The following is a 20,847-nucleotide window of genomic DNA, read 5'->3' on the forward strand; positions in this document are numbered from 1 at the left end:
CCGGCCTGAGTAAAGCACCCGTATCTGTATAAATAGATTTCAAGGTATTTTCCTGTCTGAGATCAGCAGGATCCTTGAGGGCTGCTGTGTCAGGAGACGGTAGCGCCACCTTCTTGGACAAACGCGTTAAAGCCTTGTCCACCCTGGGCGAGGACTCCCATCGTTCCCTGTCCCCTGCAGGAAAAGGATACGCCATAAGAATCCTCTTTGGAATCTGCAGTTTTTTATCTGGAGTTTCCAAAGCTTTTTCGAATAACTCGTTCAGCTCATGAGATGGGGGAAAGGTTACCTCAGGTTTCTTTTCCTTAAACATGTGCACCCTCGTGTCAGGGACAGATGGGTCATCTGTAATATGCAAAACATCTTTTATTGCAATAATCATATAATGAATACTTTTGGCCACCCTTGGGTGTAACCTTGCATCATCGTAGTCGACACTGGAGTCAGAATCCGTGTCGGTATCAGTGTCTGCTATTTGGGATAGAGGACGTTTTTGGGACCCTGAAGGGCCCTGTAACACAGCTAAAGCCATAGATTGACTCCCTGCTTTTTCCCTGGACTCTGCTTTGTCCATCCTTTTATGTAATAAAGTCACATTTGCATTTGACACATTCCACCTGTCCAACCAATCAGGTGTCGGCGTTGCCAACGGAGACACCACAATCATCTGCTTCACCTCCTCCTTAGATGAGCCTTCCGCTTCAGACATGCCGACACACTCGTACCGAAACCCCCACACACACAGGGATATATTTATATGGAGACAGTTCCCCAATAAGGCCCTTTGGAGAGACAGAGAGAGTATGCCAGCACACACCCAGCGCCAACTCACACTGGAAAATAAAATTCCCAGAAAAATAGTGCTTTCTGTATATAATAATCTGTATATAATACCTCACTGCGCCTTACAAATGCCCCCCCCCCCTCTTTTCTGCCCTGTGTCACCGTGTTCAGCAGGGGAGAGTCCGGGGAGCCAGCTTCTCTGCAGTTCTCTGTTGAGAAAATGGCGCTGGTTAGTGCTGTGGGTTCAAGCTCCCCCACCCCACGGCGGCGGGCTCCGGTCCCGCTCAATTTTGTAATACTGGCGGGGTATTTTAATATATACTGCCTCCGCAGCCTATATATGTACTAGCCAGTCCTAGAGGTATAATATTGCTGCCCAGGGCGCCCTCCCTGCGCCCTGCACACATCCGTACCTGCCGTGCGTTTTTTGTGTGGGAGCAATGGCGCGCAGCGTTACCTCAGTGAAGATCTGAAGTCTTCTGCTACCTTTGACGTCTTTTCTTCTTATACTCACCCGGCTTCTTTCTTCCAGCTCTGTGAGGAGGACGGCGGCGCGGCTCTGGGACGAACAGCGAGGGGAGACCTGCGTTCCGACTCCCTCTGGAGCTAATGGTGTCCAGTAGCCTAAGAAGCATAGCCTATCACTTAAGTAGGTCTGCTTCTCTCTTCTCAGTCCCACGATGCAGGGAGCCTGTTGCCAGCAGTGCTCCCTGAAAATAAAAAACCTAACAAAATACTTTTTTTTCAGAGAAATCAGGAGAGCTCCCTGTAATGCACCCAGTCTCCTCTGGGCACAGTTTCTCTAACTGAGGTCTGGAGGAGGGGCATAGAGGGAGGAGCCAGTACACACCCATACTAAAGTTTCTTTATAGTGCCCATGTCTCCTGCGGAGCCCGTCTATACCCCATGGTCCTTACGGAGTCCCCAGCATCCTCTAGGATGCAAGAGAAATATTCCCAGATTTAGGCACTCACAGCAGAGAGACCTATCCATACAGAGAGAGCAAAGGGTGGCTCTACAGTGTATTCTATCAGAGGACTGATCACTTTTTCAACCCTGTTATTGTTATTAGTTTACGAATTACTTTTTTCTTCACTGGTTGTAAAAGGTGTAAATTAAGCTAGACGTTTGATTTTACTTAATTTCCAGGGTGATACCAAGATACCTCCGTGTTCACGCCAGGCTGTTTTAGCCCAATTTTTAAAAGGGCAAAATGTGCCCTGCCCCTTCTGTGGCACCCTGCTAAAACAGTCTGTCGTCACGTGAACAGATGCCATGGACAGATGCAATTTGCACACCCCAATCACTGATGCAGACTACTCTGGCACGCCCCCAGTTGTGACTCCAGCGGGCCCGTGCCCCCCTCCCTGGCAAGCCACACCCCCATTTCGCATGCACAAAGTGCCCCCGAAACCCCTGCCAGCCTGGAATCCTGGAGGGAACACTATACTGTATGTAACAGGCCATACCCTGATAGCCACACAGGCTGCTACAAGCTCAACTCTGGTGGTCTGCCTCTCCTTCTGGAAAAAAGTTCTAGGCATGAATGTCAAAATTTTTTAAATGGAATTAGGATGCAAATACACCACACTTCATCTTCCCCATTTATTTAGAGGTTCACAAAATTCTTAGCGCTTACTTAGAAGCCCTACTTACATATGATCTATATAATGACAGCCTGGTACACATTTGTCTGTTGGTGATTGAACATTGTAGATTTACCTACATTTCCTCATTTTCCCTTCTCATGTCTTCTGTGTGTTGATATAATACAGTATACAATACAATATAGTGCAGCAAAATTTCCACTAAAGGAGCAATGGCCCTCAGAGTTGTTCGCTCGCTAGCTGCTTTTAGCAGCATTGCACACGCTAGGCCGCCACCCTCTGGGAGTGTATCTTAGCATAGCAGAATTGCGAACGAAAGATTAGCAGATTTGCGAATAGAAAATTCTTAGCAGTTTCTGAGTAGCTCCAGACTTACTCTTACATTGCGATCAGTTCAGTCAGTTTCGTTCCTAGTTTGACGTCACAAACACACCCAGCGTTCGCCCAGACACTCCCCCGTTTCTTCAGACACTCCCGCGTTTTTCCCAGAAACTCCAGCGTTTTTCGCACACGCCCAGAAAACGGCCAGTTTCCGCCCAGAAACACCCACTTCCTGTCAATCACACTCCGATCACCAGAACGATGAAAAATCCTCGTTATGCCGTGAGTAAAATACCTAACTTGAGTAAAATAACTAAGCGCATGCGCTCTGCGAACCTTGCGCATGCGCAGTAAGCGACTAATCGCAATATAGCGAAACTCGGCAACGAGCGAACAACTCGGAATGAGGGCCAATGAACGGAAAAACTGTTTCCATGACAAAGAGAAGGTAGCACAAACAATTTGAATTAAGAAATTATTTATTAGATGCACTGAGTGCGTAAACCTCTTATCAGTGCTACATGTGGAATTAGTCCATTGTACGGATTTGCTTTTCTATACATCTGCTTTTGTATTAGCAAATGAAACAAAAATTTTTAAATCATTTGCATTAAAGATTCAGCATCTTTCTGGTCAGTCACCAAAGGCGGTGTATAAACAATAAACGGAACAATTTACCAGCTCAAGCGGAATGGCAAATATTTGCTAAAGAGAATCTGCAAGTTCAAAATATCCTTTTAAAATATGGATGTTTCTACACTTCCAGCTTTGCTCACTAAGCAAAACACATTTCACATGAACATTTAAGTACTCTGTACTGAATGAGTACATGTGTTACCAAAATTGTGTGGCAAAGCAAATCCCCCAAAACATCTTGTAACAATAAATAAACCACAGTTGTGGGTGGAATCCCCAAGTGCCAGGATGACAATTATACAGCCTTTGCTGCAACACTGCCTTGCACGTCTTTGCCGTCGGGTCCACACACTCTGCATTCTGTAGAAATGTTAACAGGGGTGGTGATCTGGAACACGTTTTCTAAAAAAAAAAAAAAATGATAAATTTCAATACTCATTTGTTACATAGTATTAAAAAAACTAAACGGATGAAACAAGAACTTAAAAGTACTTTATAATACAAAATAGAAGTGAAAAAGGCACCATATTCCACAATTACATTTATCCTTATTTAATCCTTTTCATTTAGACTGTTAGTAAGCTCGGCACATGTCTAACTGAATATAACTGTCCTGTAAGAAACCTAATGCATACACCAAAATAAAGAACACTGGACATAAAAAGATCATAGAATCAGAGTGAGGTCTACTTTGCTCTCCAAATACAAGGATGTGGCATTAAAGTTTCACACAAACACATCTGCACTTAGGTTACCCTCAAAGAGTACATTCCGAAGGGAGCACATGTGGAAGATCTCTATAATGGGATGCGCAGCAAACTAAATGACCTCTTACTTCTACAAGCGGTGTGCAATACGTTTGTTGACTGTAATCTCTGGCTAAAGTGGTTGTGAAATGTCAAGGCACAGAACCATTTTCACTTCCTTCACAAACTAGGCTTTTGGAGAGGAAGAACCGTCCCGTACCACTCAGTGATTTGCAGAATTTCTGTACGAGACTGTCCCATGATGACAAGAAGCGCTGTGGCTTATCTGTGTCTGCCATCACAGAGGACAACGTTGCAGCTAATAGTTGAAGTGGACGACAGGTGACCGTGGCCCAGTTAGAGAAGGAGATAGGCATCTCATCGGGATCCATCCGCTTGTAACGCTACAAAAGGCTTGACCTGAGCAAGGTTTCTGCATGCTGGGTGCCACATCAGCTGACTCAAGAGGCTCAGGTGACTAGGTGCTGCAACATGCTGGCCAGGTTTGATAGCGGTTGCATAAACTGTCTGGGAGATTATCAGTGATGATGAATCAGAGATTTATGGTTTCAACACCGATATCAGTCTGTCAGCAGTTTGAGGTGCGCTGCCAGTTACAATGTGAGTGCAGCATGGCCAGGACTGGTCATGTAGCTACTGTACCACTGGTACAGCAGCACAGTCACTGGGGACTGGTACGCCAACCAATGCATGCCACAAGTGCTGTAAACCATTTCCAGTCGCCGTCCAAGAACTCGCACTCATGGTGCCCATCTCCATCACAAGAATGTACCTGCCCATAAGTCCAGGAAATTGGTGGATTTTCTAGCAACATGAATGCATACAGAAGCTTGGTCATAACAGTGTACAGTCCAGATCTGGCCCCATGCAACTTCTTTGTGTTTCCACAAATCAAGTGCAAGATGCGTGGGATTCATTTTGAGTCACTGGCAGCTACAGTGGAGACCTTCATCCACCATGTAGGTCATACCTACTTCGGACTGGGCAGGTGCTTCACCAAGTGGTTTGAGCGCATGCAACTTTGCATAGACTCCTCTGGCAAAAAAATGTAATGTTCACTTTGTAAATAAATACTTTTTGCGCGTCCAGAAACTTACTGCACACCCCTTGTATACTTTGGAACAGGACAATTCTGTACCATTAAAGACATCAGCAGTTCTTGCCCTATTCTACACTTCCAGTACGTACCAAGCTAGGCATCTGAACACATTTAAGAGTACTACACACAGTTTTAGTAGAGCCGCGAGAAAGCAGTTTATCTGTAGTACATTATTAAATATGGTTTTTAAAAGCAGCTCTGTGTTATATCAAAGAAACCACCTGCACGTTCAGAATATGAGTAAGGAGACATACTGGTAAACACCAGGAGGCTTTAGCCGGACTTTCAGGAAACAAAAATGCCCATAAATCTCCAGCAGAGTCTAAATCTTAATCCACTAGACCAGGGGTGTCAAACTCATGGCCCTCCAGCTGTTGTGGAACTACACATTCCAGCATGCCTTGCCACAGTTGCAGCCATCCCTAATACAAAATAGATGGCAAGGCATGCTGGGATGTGTAGTTCCACAACAGCTGGAGGGCCGCGAGTTTGACACCCCTGCACTAGACAAAACTGCTCTGTGATCTGATCACAAAATGTTAAAACTATACTAATAAGGCTGTATAAAAGGATAGAAATAACATACTATAAACAAAATGTATTGCAAAATTCTGCATCAGTAACATTTTACAGAGGTTAACCATTTCAGAGAAAAGCAAGCCTATACGTTATTTGTAACACTAATATTTTCTAAGTAGTATTTTACATTTGTTAAAGACACATTCTGAGATATTATTGAACATGTGGCAAATCTTACGGAGGTATATTCCCTTAAAATTGGGATTGCGGAGAAGACCAAGATGTTAAGGTCAGATGATCATTGTCTTTTATAGTCTCCTGTCTCAGATCCTGGAGACACCATAGTTAATAGTGATTGAAAGAAAATAATATATTCTTATTTGTTCAAGGTTTATTTCCTCATGATCAGGATTACAGAGAAAACCAAGACATTGTTGCTAGATGAGCACAGTTTTTATATTTGTTATGCAAGGATTTTAAATTACCAACCGGTAAATCCTTTTCTTGTAGTCCATAAGGGATATTGGGGAATCTAGTACAATGGGGTATAGACTGGGTCCAAAGGAGCTGGTGCACTTTAAATTTTTTCAAATGGGTGTGCTGGCTCCTCCCCTCAATGCCCCCTCCCACAAGCAGTTACAGGTAAAAACGTGCCTGAAGGAGAAAGGACATATATGAGAGAAGGAAACATGACAAATAGTGCTGAGATTTCTAAACCAGCACACCACTAACATACGACCAGCAACAGCTGGAAACAACAGCAGCAACCGCTGAAGAGGTAACCACATAAGAGAGAATCTGCAGAAAAAAGTAAACGCACTGAGGCGGGCGCCCAATATCCCTTATGGACTAAGAGAAAAGGATTTTCCAGTAGGTAATTAATATCCTATTTTCTCTAGCATCCATAAGGGATATTGGGGAATCTAGTACGATGGGGATGTCCCAAAGCTTCCAGAAGGTTGGAACGTGCGGAGACTGCTGCAGCACCACCTGCCCAAACTGGGCATCCTCTTTGGCCAGGGTATCAAATTTGGAGAACTTCACAAAAGTGTTCTTCCCCGACCAGGCAGCAGCTCGGCATAGTTGCAAGGCAGACTCCACAGCAGCCGCCCAGGAAAAGCCCACTGATCTTGCGGAGTGGGCCTTCAGTGACTTAGGAACAGGTAAGGTTGGCGACACATAGGCCTGTTGGATAGTAAGCCTAATACAACGAGCAATGGACTGCTTCAAAGGAGGACAACCTTTTTTCTGCGCATCACAGAACACGAACAAGGAATCAGTCTTTCTGAGCCGAGCTGTGCGCTTGACAGATTATCAAGGCACGCACAGCATCCAATGCCTCTGGAGGAGCAGAAGTATCAGAACAGGGCGGAACCACAATAGGTTGATTCAGGTGAAACGCGGAGACAACCTTCGGCAGGAATGGATGTCTAGTCCAGAGCTCCGCTCTGTCCTCGTAAAAGACCAAGTACAGACTTTTAAAATGATAAGGCTCCCAATTCGGAGACACGTTGAGCAGAAGCCAGGGCCAGTAACATCAGTTTGCCACATGAGGAACTTGTCTTCTACCGTCATCAGAGGTTCAAACCAGGAGGACTGTAGAAATTCCAACACTACATTCAAATCCCAGGGTGCTGTAAGCGGCACAAAAGGAGGATGTATGTGGAGTACCCCCTGCAAGAAGGTCTGAACTCCTGGCAACACTGCCAACTTCTTCTGGAAGAAAATGGAGAGAGCTGAAATCTGGACCTTAATGGAACCCAGACATAAACCCTTATCCACATCAGCCTGCAGGAAACATAAAAAAATGTACCAAGTGAAACTCCGCAGGAGGATACGTGCGTACCTCGCACCAAGAGACATATCTTCTCCAGATGATGATAGTGTTTTGATGTCACAGGCTTCCTGGCCTGTACCATGGTAGCAATAACATTTTTGGAAAAGCCCTTGTGAGCTAGGACGTTCTGCTCAACCTTCATGCTGTCAAACGAAGTTGCTGTAAGTCTGGGTAGACGAACGGTCCTTGTTGAAGATCTCTTCTGAGAGGTAGCTGCCAAGGGTCTTCGACTGACATGTCCAGAAGATCCGCAAACCACACCCTCCGAGGCCAATCCAGGGCAATTAGAATTGCCTGGACTCCCCGATTTCTAATTCACTTGAGCACCCTTGGGAGCAACGGAATCGGAGGAAACAGGTAGACCAGTCGGTACGGCCAAGGCGACGTCAGTGAATCTACTGCCCTCACCCGAGGGTCCCTGGTTTGTGAGCAATACCAGTGAAGCTTCTTGTTGAGACAAGAAGCAATCATGTCTATTTGTAGACATCCCCATTGGTGGATGGATGATCTGCTGGTGTAGACCCCACTTGCCCGGGTGGAGATCGTGACTTAGGAAGTCCACTTCCCAGTTGTCTACTCCCAGAATGAAGATTGCGGACAATGCTCTTGCATTTCTTTCTGCCCAGAGGAGTATCCTTGACACCTCTGGCATGCAGGCTCTGCTTTTTGTCCCTCCTTGCCGATTGACATATGCCACTCCTGTGGCGTTGTCCGACTACTTGCATCACGGGATCCCTCAGAAGAGGAGAGGCCTGAAGCAGAGCATTGTAGATCACCCAAAGTTCCAGAATGTTGATCGAAGGAGGCTTTCGTGGGCTGACCACCTGCCCTGGAACTGCACCCCTTGGGTGACAGTTCCACTTCCCTTTAAACTCGCATCCGTCGTGAGGAGGGTCCAATCCTGGATTCCAAAACTCCGGCCTTCCAGTAGATTGGAGGACTGAAAAGTCCTGGCATGGAACCTCCCATATTGGATCGCCTCGTATGAGGAAACCATCTTTCCCAACAATCTTATGCAAAGATGAACGGACACTAGAGTAGGTTTGAGCACCATGCGGACCATCTCCTGAAGTGCTCTCGCCTTGTCCTCTGGTACGAACACCTTCTGGGCCACAGTATCCAGCAACATACCCAGGAACAAGAGCTGCCGAGTCTGTTCCAGGTGGGACTCCTGTAAGTTGAGGATCCACTCATGGCGTGACAGAAGTTGGATAGTGCGGTCTATATGGAGCAGCGAAAGCTCCCTGAATCTTGCTTTGATCAGAAGATCGTCCAGGTAAGGGACAATATTGACTCCGTGGACCTGGATCATCTCCGCCATCACCTTTGTAAACACCCTCGGAGCTGTGGACAGACCGAAGGGCAGTGCCTGGAATTGGTAGCCATTGTCCAGCAGGAAAAACCTCAGGTACACCTGATGAGGTGGCCAAATCGGAATATGGGAGGTAGGCATCCTTGATATCCAAGGAAACCATGAATTCCTGTTCTTCCAGGCCTGCAATCACTGCTTGCAAGGATTCCATTTTGAACTTGAACACCTTCAGGTAAGGATTCAAGGACTTTAGATTCAAAATGGGCCTTACTGAACCGTCTGGTTTCGGTACCATAAACAGGCTGGAGTAATAACCCTTGCCTCGTTGTGGTATTGGTACTGGAACAATGACGTGGGACTGGACCAACTTTAGGATGGCCTGTTGCAACGTAACCTGCATATCCTCCAAAGCTGTTAAGCTTGATTTGAAAAATCGTTGGGGAGGAGCACTGACTAACTCCAGCTTGTAAACTTGAGAAACAAGATCCCTGACCCAGGTATCCTTGCAGGAAGCCTCCCAGACGCGGCTGAAGTGACGCAGTTGAGCACCCACCTCGACACCCCCACTGTCATGCTGTGGATTTAGTGGAAGCAGAACTGGTGGTCTGTTCCAAAGAGCTGGTGCTGGCAGGCTTTCTGGACTTACCTCGGGTGCCTCTAGACGCATTGGAGGCACCTCTGGCCTTAGATCGAAATCTGTGAGACCGAAAGGACTGTACAGACGGCCCTGGGTAGGAGCGTCTCGCCGGCGGGGCCCAGAGGGGAGAAGTGGATTTCCCAGCCGTTACTTTGGAAATCCATGTATCCAATTCAACCCCAGAGACATTCCCCTGAAAAGGAGAGGGATTCCACACTGCATTTGGATTCTGTGTTCGCTATCCACTGACGCAACCACAAGGCCTTGCGCACCGACACTGCCATGGCAGAGGTCCTAGCATTAATGTTCCCCATCTCTTTGAGGGAATCACAGAGGATGCATGTAGTGTCCTGAATGTGTTTTAGGAGGGTCACCATAGTGACCGGGGGCATAGCCCCGGAGAGGCCCTCCTGAATTTGAGTGGCCCATGAATGAATGGCATGGGTCATCCGGCAACCTGCAATGACCAGCTTTTGCGATGCACCTGCTGCCATGTAAATAGATTTGAGTGTAGCTTCTAATTTTCCTATCCCCAGGATCATTTATGGTAAAGTAGCCCGGGGTAGGCAGCACCGCCTTTTTGGACAGTCGAGAGACTGACATCAACACCCGGGGGTTCCTCTCAAAATTTCCTACCTTCAGGAGCAAATGGGAAAGTGTGCAAAAACTTACTTGGAATTTTTTGTCTGTATTTTTCCATGCCAACTCGAATAGGTCATCTAACTCTGCAGAATCAGGGAAAGTAACATTAGGCTTGTTTTGTGTAAAGAAAAACGACTGCTGTGATGCAGTGTCCTCTAGAGGGAGCTTTAACACATCCAGTATAGCCAGAATTAAGGGTTCAATACCCTGAGCAGAATCGGCATCCCCACTAACAGGGTCCAAGTCCTCCCCATCCTCCTGAATATCCTCATCTGTGTCAGATAGAGCAGGCAAACCACGCTTTTGTGGTCCTGCATGAGAGATGGGGGGCTGTGTAACATCTGCCCTAGCAGCTAATCTGCAACAGCCTGTTGTAGTAGCTGACTTTTCTGGACATTAGCAGTGAGCTGGGAAGAGACCCTAAGCCATGATGGCTCTGGACCCTCTCCTCCAGCCACTTGACTGATTTGTGAAGATTGGCTGCATTGTTCACAAGAAACAGAATCAGATGATACTGGAGAGAATCTAGTGTGACATACATTGCACAGCTCGTCTACCCATGTTTCACAGTAAGCACAATAACATACACACAGACAGTAATATCTCAAGCCTGCCCTGTGTGTGAGAGGAGACACACAGAGAGAAGGACACCAGCACAACCCCAGTGAGGCAGACAGCTAACTATATCACAGTAAACACTAATAACGTCTGTCCTGTAAAGGACCCAGACAGTGTACAACAGCGGCTCTCCCCCTTTGCTACACCCTGTATCAGTTTTCCAGCGTGTCTTGTGAGGCAGAAAGCGCTGTGTGCGCGCGCTAAAATGCCTCTGGTCCTGCTCTGAGGTAGCTCCGCCACCTCCAATGGCGCCGGAGCTAAAGTAATTATTTATACTGGCAATGTCTCCTGTTTGCTTAAAAACATCACACAAGTGCTAGTTCAAGCGATTGTCAGCCAGTCTACACGGGGAACCCTAGCGGGACCCCCCCCCAGGAGTGTCCTGTATGCCGTGCCCGCGTATGCCGCGCCCGCGTTCTTCCGCACTTTAAACCAGGGTAACCCCCCTAGCGGTGCCCCCTGTTTGTACTCACCAGACATCACCTTCAGTGTTAGGGGTGTGCGGCATGCTGCGATTGTGACAGCCAAGGTGCAGTGCCCCGCTAAACAACCACCCCTCAGGACGGTGGTCCTGCAGCAGGGAAGCGGCTCAGCACCTCGCAAGGCCGGTGACCATCCTCCTCCCTAACTCCCACTTTGCAGGTATACTGTTGCCCAAACAGCATACCGAAAATAACAAACATTAAAAAGAAATAGAGGAAAACTCTCTGGAGCGCAGAGATGTGCATCCTCTCCTGAGGGCACTTTTTTCGAAACTGTCTGTGGGAGGGGGCATAGAGGGGAGTAGCCAGCACACCCAGTGAAGAAATTTAAAGTGCACTGGCACCTTTGGACCCAGTCTATACCCCATCGTACTAGATTCCCCAATATCCCTTATGGATGCTAGAGAAATTAAACCTGTTTATTGCGATGTTATTTTAGAATGCGATGTTTGTTTCCTGTTCGTTTCTGGCTGTTTCACAGTATATACACTAAACCAGTATCACTGGGGAGGCAGACATTTCGTATGTACTGTATAATCAGAATCAGCTTTATTGGCCAGGTATACTTGCTCATACTAGGAATTAGTCTTCGGTTTGCTAGTAGGTAACAGATAAGAATGTGGGTTTTGGGGGGGGAAGGCAAGTAAAGTCATACAGATGGAATACCGTAGGGACACGAGTTAGTTACATGTACTTCTAGTCTATGTTCTGGAGTTCAACAGGCGGACCGCTTGGGGAAATAAACTTTTGAGGCTTCTGGAGGACCTGGTATAAGCAGCTTTTATTTGTGTACTTTGTTGGTGTTACACTAAGCACTAAATGCTTATTTCTGTACAACTACTATGCCTGTATCCTAAATAAACTTGAGTAAGGGGAGCCAGTTTAACATGACAAAACAGGCACTGCACTGGGATGATAGCAGCCACAGTGACAAAAGGGTTGCTCAAAGAAAACCAGTTTTGAATTTGGCAAGAGTAGTGCATGCGAGCAAAACAAACAGAAAAAAAACCAAAAAACTAATGTACCCATCTATACTGCTTCTCCTGTCACATCAGTGCTGGTATAATGCACCCAATCTAATGTGGAGACTGAAATGTGGCTACCCTAGTGGTCAGCACACCTCCAAATGATCACATCTAGCCTGGTCACTAAGGTATAAAACCTAAAATCAGAAAGGGGTTAAGCGGCCATACAAACATTGCACGTGGTGTTTTGCAAGTGGGTACATGAAGATGACATAAAGCAGTGAACTGAGTATGGGCAGAGGCTTAGGATTACAGTTGACTGTAGTTTAAGGAATCTGCTCATCCATTGCCGACATGACAGACCCATCTAAATATAGCAACTGCTTCTGAGACAGAAAAATCCAACACACAAACCATCATGCCACACTCATTGCCAATTATAACCTGCACATCGTAAAAATAGTAATATAACGTTATTGTTTGCCAACTAGCCCAACCATTTGGGCAAAATGTACAAATGGAGTTATTGCTCTAGGTTTGAATTGAAAAAAAAATGTGCTTAAAAAAATAAAAACAAATAAATGTTGATCTAACATTGCCATTTCAGACCTAGATAATTACAATGTAACGGCAGATAAGAACCATATGGCCAATCTAGTCAGCCCTTTTGGGGTGGGGAATTAGAGTTAATTTAGGGGTTTGGGTTAGGGCAGGGGTTCCCAAACACTGTACTCCAGACATTCTAACAGTCCAGGTTTTTGGAAAGCCATACTTGAGCACAGGTGGCAATCAGTACCTTAGTTATTTTGATTGAACCATCTATGCTCAAACATGGATTTCACTAATATCTTGACTGTTAGTGTGCCTTGAGTACCGAGAATGAGAATCACAAGTTTAGGGTATTGGGGTTCGTTTAGCGGTTTGGCTTAGGTGTTAGGTGTAGGGGTTATGGTTAGTGTATTAGAATGAATGTTTTGGCTGAGGTTTAGGTTAAGAGTACTAAGGTTGAGGATTACAGTAAGGGTGCTCTACATCCCAGACAAAGCTGTGACCAAAAAATATACATGAAACTTAGCTGACATGTAATTATGCAAATTTTACTACGCATACGTGCAATGCAGCAAAGATATATGCAAGTTTCATGTGCATCATTTTATATAGCTGACCTAAAACAAGCAATATAAACTAGAAAGAGAGAACAGGAATGGTACACCGCTCAACCCTTTATGTGGTGTAATGTATAGAACAAATCAGTACTAGTGGCAATAGTAAAGCAAAGATTAATTACTGATTGTAAACAAATAGTCACAGACTGTATAAACAACATAAGGAGTTAAGTTAAACAGCAGTGTGCAAACACTGTGTGCTCTCTACTAGTGGATGTGGCCTACTGATTAGATTCTATTACATTACACCACATAAAGGGTTGAGCGCTGTACAATTGCTGTTCTCTAATTCAGTTTGTGAGGTTCAGCTACCTCTGTACACAGCAGCATTATTCGACCCACAACAGATATCCACCTTATGGCGCAGGGTTCCCCATTTCTCTAGTATTAAAATAGATTTGCAGATGTTAGTCTTTCAATTAAGGGAGTTACCTTGGTGCAGCTTTAATAATATTGTCTACACGCAGGATCACCTCTGCAGCTTCGGAAGCACTCAGCAAGACTTGTCTCTTCACCTGGAAACTTTCAGTTATCCCCAACTCTTCCATATCACCAATAATGCCATTTTTCATGTCTGAAAGAGCAAAATTAAATCTGGTCAGCAAAACGATCAGACATCACTATGTTCCTAAAAGTACACCTGTATAGAACCAATGTGGTAAACCTTTATATAGTCAGATTCTTTCAAAACTAAGGATTAGCAGGAGTTATAAAAACAGTCAAGTACTGGGACATAACTTCTAATTATAATGAATTTAAATTTTTAACAATGGTATTGGACACAAATATATTTGCGTAACTGAAATCTGCCACATTACAGCAATATCCTTTCAAAATAATAAGCCTTACAAGTTATTACACACACACACACACTATAAATTTAAACATAATAACACTAACAAATGTTATTGTTTTCTTGTCCTTGATTATGTCTCAAAAGAACACTTCAATTAGGAAACAGCACTTCCCACCCAATGACAAAAATTCTGTTACATAGTGTAATAATAAAAGCCCCCAAAACACGCCTATCCTTTTTAATTGCACCATAACTGCTATTCTGCAATGCAGTCGGTCCGCAGGACCCCATGCAGTTCAAGTTTTGCAGGTCACCTGGCAATTGCACAGCTGTACTTATTACTCACTGACACTAAAACATCCACATGTGGAGCTAATTATTTTACTTGTGATTCTGTGAGGAGATCTGGAAGACATGAACTGTTTGAGGACAGAGTCTGAGGTATGCCTTGTAGGTAATTCTTTAATGTCTAGTCTACATACATTTATGCACCATTATGTCTGGTGTGAACCCAACTTTGCCCTTATGAACTTTGCTTTGCATATTGGCTCACATTATATATATATTAAAATTAAAACAAATGTACAAAAGAATCTACCTTTAGTAGAGCCTTCGTTAATAAATCATCATCATTAAGGAAACTCCACTAAAACAGGTAGACAGTGGGGGGAATCCAATTGTGGGCAAAGGGTGAGTTGCTGTTGCAGTGGTGCTGAAATGCCAGAAACAGTACCACCACTCTCACCCTGAATACGTACAACTTTGCACACAGCCCTACGGATCTGCTTTCAAAATTGTGCAAATCCAAGCTGCCGCAAGGCATGGCTATACCTGGCAATTGGATTCCCCCAGAATGCCTAGAAAAACATGCCTCTTTGTATTCAGATTTAAAACTTCTCTTTAACCAGATAAAAAGTAGCAGTTCGATTCACAAAGAAAGTACGCAGAAAAATCTACATACATAGAACTAAAAACAAAAATTCTATAAAGCTCAAAGACTCAATAGGAACGCCACATTCTAAGATAGATAATGTCTCCCCTAAAATTGTTTTGCTTCGACCTGTCCCTGTCTGTCTTATAAAGGTCACATTTCTTAGAGTATTTTCAGGGAGGAGTAATGGGCAACAAACCAACCGTTTGTGGGGGATTCAATTAGCCTCGGGACTTAAAAAACAGGAGGCTTTTAGCTCCCAGAGCTACTCAATTACTGACCACGATAAGCCACGACTTAAGGTGGATTTCTGTTTGCAATACAGGAGCATGCAAACAGAAAATAGGATTTTGGTACTTACCAGGTAAATCCTTTTCTTTGAATCCATAGGGGGCACTGGAGTACTCTTGGGATATGGACGGCTTAGCAGAAACAAAGGCACTGAATATTTAAATTTAGAACTCTCCACCCCTCCATATCCCAGAGTACCTCAGTGTACGACCTCAGTGTTTTTTACTGAGCGAACAGGAACTATAGAGAGGTTGACAATGGAGAATTCCTATAATATAACGGACAACAACAAAGTTGACACATAACGTTATTGTCAACTAAACAGTTGACACCATAACCGATAGACCTTTATAATTTGAACCAATCTGTTAAAATGTGTTACCATAAGCTCCTCTGAGCTTAATACAACCCAGGTAAAACTGCTCTGGGTGGGCGTCCAGTGCCCCCTATGGATTCAAAGAAAAGGATTTACCTGGTAAGTACCAAAATCCTATTTTCTTTTTCATCCACTAGGGGTCACTGGAGTACTCTTGGGACGTACCAAAGCTTCCCTCGTGGGCGGGAGAGCTGTTTGACACCTGTAACAGTAGGCGGCCAAAGCTAGATGCTGATGCCGCAACCGTTTCATAACGTGTAAACGCGCACCAACGTGTGCACTGAAGACTATGTAGCCGCATCGTAGATGCTCCACGACCAGCTGGTCATGACATTCCCACAGAACCTGTGGGATGAGCTATTACTGACGTAGGCGACTGTAACTTAGCCTTAAAGTAAGCCTGACTTGTAGTCATTTTTATCCAACTGGATAATGTCTGCTGAGAAACTGGCTAACCCCAGTTGGCAGCATCATAGAGAACAAACAACGTATTCGTATTACGTACTGTAGACGTTCGGGACATATAGACGCGTAATGCGTGTACCACATTCAGAATTCTAGAATGTGCTGTCAACACAGGAACCACTATTGGTTTATTGATGTGAAGAATAAGAAATCGGAATTCGTCCGAAGTTCTGCTTTGTCATGAGAAAACTCAAATACGGTGGCTTGGAATACAAGGCACCCAAATGTGAAAATAAATTGACCACACAGATACCTGCACCCTCAGTGCAGATAAACGCAGTTCTCCATCCCACCCCGTCTGTAAAATAACAGAATACGGGTTCTATATAGGCACACCAAATTTTGTAATAATGAGCTGCCGTAAGCGGCTTCCTAGCTGGTAACATGGTTGGTATAACCGATACTGTAATGCCCTATATCTTTTCTTAAGAGGGCGGTCTGAACCACCACCCCGTAAACCGCAGCCGCGGTACATAGGTAAATAGGGGTAAAAGAACGGTCCCTGTTGTAACAGGTTGGACGTATTATGAGCGGGCAAAGATCGTGTGCAAGTATTCCTTGGAGATTCGAGAAGCAAGCTCTCCGAAACCCATGAGATATCACTAGTATGACTGTGACGAACTGTCTTATGATCCGTTTTAGCAACGGAGAGAGCAGCGGAAAACGGTGGAGCCAGATACACAAGGCTGTATGACCACACGAATGTGAGAACCTCCACCGCCCTTGTGATCTGTCGTTCTGTACACATACTGAGCGTTTGTAATTGTGGCGAGATGCCATCATGTATACCTGAGGGTAACCCCACCTGTGGATTCACATATGAAACACCTCTGGATTTAATGCCCAGTTTTCTGGATAAAAATCCCGACGGGTGAGATCATCTGTCTAACAGATGTCCACTCCCGGAATGAACCCCGTCGACAACATCACCTAATGGTGTTCTGGGCAATTGAGGATTCGAGCTACCTCCCGCATTGCCATGCGGCTTCTCGGTCCTCCCTGGTTGTTGTGTATGCAACTCCCGTTGCGTTGTCTGACTGCACTTGGACAGACTGAAAGCGAAGCATGTAGTGCATTGTAAATTGCACGGAGTTCCAGGACATTTATAGACAGCAATCTGTCGTGATCCGTTTTAGAACCCCTGTCGCTAATCTTTTTAACTACAACTCCTCAACCTCTGAGACTCTCGTCCAGAGTATATACACCCTCGCCCCCCTGTGGGAAACGCGAGTGAACTCGGCGAACTAAAGCGCTTTGAAAACACATCATTGTTCCTAATAGGCGAATACACCAATGTACCGCTAGTGTGCGTGGCTTTTGCACTAATTGTACTAGATGGTATATTTGTTCTTTCTGGTGTAGTAGGTAAATTTCTTTGATTTACCGTATTTATAATCTTACCTAGGAATTGAAGTCGTTCAGACGGAATTAGATGCGATTGTTTTTGAACTTGACCTGCCACCGTGTACGTTAGTAGCGCAAGTAAGAGGAACTTCTGTTGAGACAGAGTTCTTATGAGCAGATCGTCTAAGTATGGAACGATTGTCACCGCCAGGGCCCTGAAATGAGCTATTGTCACCAACATCACTTTGGTGAATACCCGAGGCGTTGACCAGAGGACAAACGGTAGAACCTGAAATGGTTAATGGTTGTGACGTATTGCAAAACGCAAAAACCTGTGATGCGGTGACCAAACCGGAATGGGTAAATACGCATTGTGAAGATCAAGCGCAATCATGTGGCTCAAAATATGTAAGTACTAACTGCAGTAAATCCATTTCCAACTGTAGTAAGTGACTTGCTGATTGAGACTGCGACGGAGCCCTCCGGCTTCGTTACCCCAAACAGAGGGGAATAAGTAACCCTGACTTTGTTGGTGTACCAGGTGTGGAAATAAAAACAGCTGAAACCAGCAGAGACTGAATGGCCACCTGCCAAAACGCCTAATTTCGTCCGACAGAGGCAGTCTTTTAAACTGTAAATAGCGGATACATACATGAGTGGATGTTTGGAAACCCGGCAAATGTCACGTGTAAAGGCGCGCTTCCACAATTGGAAATTCTAGATGGCCTGAGAGGCCGTTAAGCCACTGGCTTGTTGACTTTAGCACCCTGGCGTTACAAGTCGTGACTGCTTTTGTACCACAGCCTTGAAAAGACTGAAGTCTAAAGGGATTAAACGTTGGGACAAAGTATTTCCGTTTTGATACCGGAGGTCTGAATATCAAATTTAGGACCAAACAACTTCTGGCCTTGTTTTGGTGAAACTAGCGACGATGAAAAGCTAGAATCGTGTCAGCAGAAGCTTTACAGAGATACTCTGCAGCTTTTTATTAACAGTGATCGTCATTGTTTCCATACATAGAGCGTCTAGTGACCCATCCTGGGTGTTTATAATGTTTGTCACAGACGAATTCACCAATGACGGATTGTTCCATTTAGATGTGGAAACGGGTAAATAGAGTTAAATGTTAGTCAGATATTCTAAATAATAACTCATTGAAGATCTGTTGTTTATGAAAATCGACAGATTAGATGTTAGAGTCTACCTAGTCTCTGTAAAAATTGAGACACTGACTCACTGGTTATTAGCAATGTATGGTTGTCAAAACCCCGCACTATCTGACTGCTGGTCTAATGTTAAATTATAAGACCAGTTAAATTAACACCCTGGTACCCAAAGGGAAATTGGACCTTTGGAAAGACTGAGACTCCTTTGTTAGAACTGGCGGAGTAACTTCCGAGACTCCGATGTTACCGCTCCTGTCGAGCGGAGTTATGCTTAACATAGGATCTGGGACTGACCCGGCTTCCGGAGTGGAAACGTACAAACCAACAGAATTTGTGGTAGATTTATGTACAGACATTGTAGTAAACCTTATATTTAGTCTGTGTTGGAGGCTTACCCCTTATACAGACAGACACCACAATAGCCAAAGGACAGACACTTGCACTAATTAGTAAAATGTTTACTTAAGTGCGTGTGTATATATATATATATATATATATATATATATATATATATATATGGCTAAATACAGTTTACATGGGCCTATGTGAAACCTGAACCAAATTTCCCACTAACACCCCTGCGCCTCCGGTGGCGTAGAGATGTAGTGTAGGAATGTTCTGGAATTACCACTGGAAGACACAGGAAACATGATTAAAAATGGCCCCCATGCCATGCTTACATTGAAACTCATAGGAGAAGTTACAATACCTGCTGCCACTGAGAATCACAGTCTAGTATACACTGATAATCACATCACATGCAGGTTACAATACAATCACAGGCAGGTCAAATGTAATATAAGCTCTGCCTGCAGTTATTATGTATTAATATCTTCTATAGATATTCTGTTAATATTAATAACTTCTATAGATAAAATATATATAGGCTCAACAGCCTATTACACTTGTAGCATCTGGCAGCTGCAGCCACGCAGTAATCTGCCAGGGCCCCCACTCCCTCCCCCTTCCCTGTACTCCCTGTAGCGCTGTGTCTCAGCGGGGAGCTGGGAAGCTTATTGCCGAGAGGCGAAGGACCCTAGCCCAGAGCAGCAGAGATCGGCTGGCCGGAGCGCGGCGTTGCTAGGCAAGCTGGCCGGGTATGTTTGTGAGAGCACCGCTGTTCGAAGCTCTGTGCGGCGGGTCTCCGTCCCCCCCCTCTCTGTACTCCCTGTAGCGCTGTGTTAGCGGTGAGCCGGGACGCTCACTGCAGGGAGGCGAGAGACATCCAAAGTAGCGGAGGACGGATTGCCGGGCCGCGTAGCTGTCGCTAGCCAAGCTGCGGCGGGTCTCTGGGCGCTGCACTTTCATACAGCGCTGACGGCGCGCCTGTTGGAAGACGGAGCGCCTGGGTCGGGAGAACGGAGCGGCAGACGGAGCGGCTGGGCTAAGTGGCAGTGCGGTAGTGAGCGGCGCACCCAACGGACCCCACACAGCGGGGCGGCAGCCTGCGCTGACCGCCCCGTTTCCCCAGCATTAAAAATTAAAAATGAAAAATTAATAAAAAAATCTTCCACCAAGTGTGGGAAGTCCCCACAAGCCTTGTTCTTGCTGTGAGCACGGAAAAAACACTGAGGTCGTACACTGAGGTACTCTGGGATATGGAGGGGTGGAGAGTTCTAAATTTAAATATTCAGTGCCTTTGTTTCTGCTAAGCCGTCCATATCCCAAGAGTACTCCAGTGACCCCTAGTGGATGAAAAAGAAATCCATGTTAAGTGTACCCTCTGGACTTACTGAGAACGGTAATTGCATAGCTCTAAGCACTTAAAATGGAATCTATGCCTTAACATACATTAGCCATAGGGCTTACAACAGTATATAATTGAATAGCTCCGCGCACTTAACCCAGAAGTTAAAAGCCCACAGCTATGTGTATACAATCAAAATTATTGTCTTAATCATTAAAGCTCATTACTTTACGCAAAATGTACTTCCCTACTTTTTATATCCGCAGAATATAAAATTAAAACAAATGGCATACCAAGTCCGTATGTTGACTTTCCTTCACTGTGAGCAGCTCTGAGCTGGGATACCAGGTCGGCACTATCATAGCCAGCATTGTCTGCTATTATAGTTGGAAGCTAAAAC

The 20,847-nt window shown here is 45.0% G+C and overlaps 1 protein-coding gene across 1 annotated transcript in view; it reads right to left on the bottom strand.

Annotated features, from left to right (window-relative positions):
- Positions 1-3,172: 3,172 nt before the first annotated feature.
- The window catches only part of CCT2 (chaperonin containing TCP1 subunit 2), an 86,894-nt gene continuing 69,219 nt past the window's right edge, over positions 3,173-20,847 (bottom strand). The window contains exons 14-16 of the mRNA XM_063927489.1: positions 20,741-20,840; positions 13,824-13,965; positions 3,173-3,749 (exon numbers count right to left, since the gene is read on the bottom strand). Coding sequence (XP_063783559.1) covers positions 3,719-3,749; positions 13,824-13,965; positions 20,741-20,840 — 273 coding nt within the window. The 3' untranslated portion in view covers positions 3,173-3,718. The remainder of the gene's footprint in view (positions 3,750-13,823; positions 13,966-20,740; positions 20,841-20,847) is intronic.

The sequence above is a fragment of the Pseudophryne corroboree genome, chromosome 6 (genome assembly GCF_028390025.1).
Source record: "Pseudophryne corroboree isolate aPseCor3 chromosome 6, aPseCor3.hap2, whole genome shotgun sequence".
NCBI lineage: Eukaryota > Metazoa > Chordata > Amphibia > Anura > Myobatrachidae > Pseudophryne > Pseudophryne corroboree.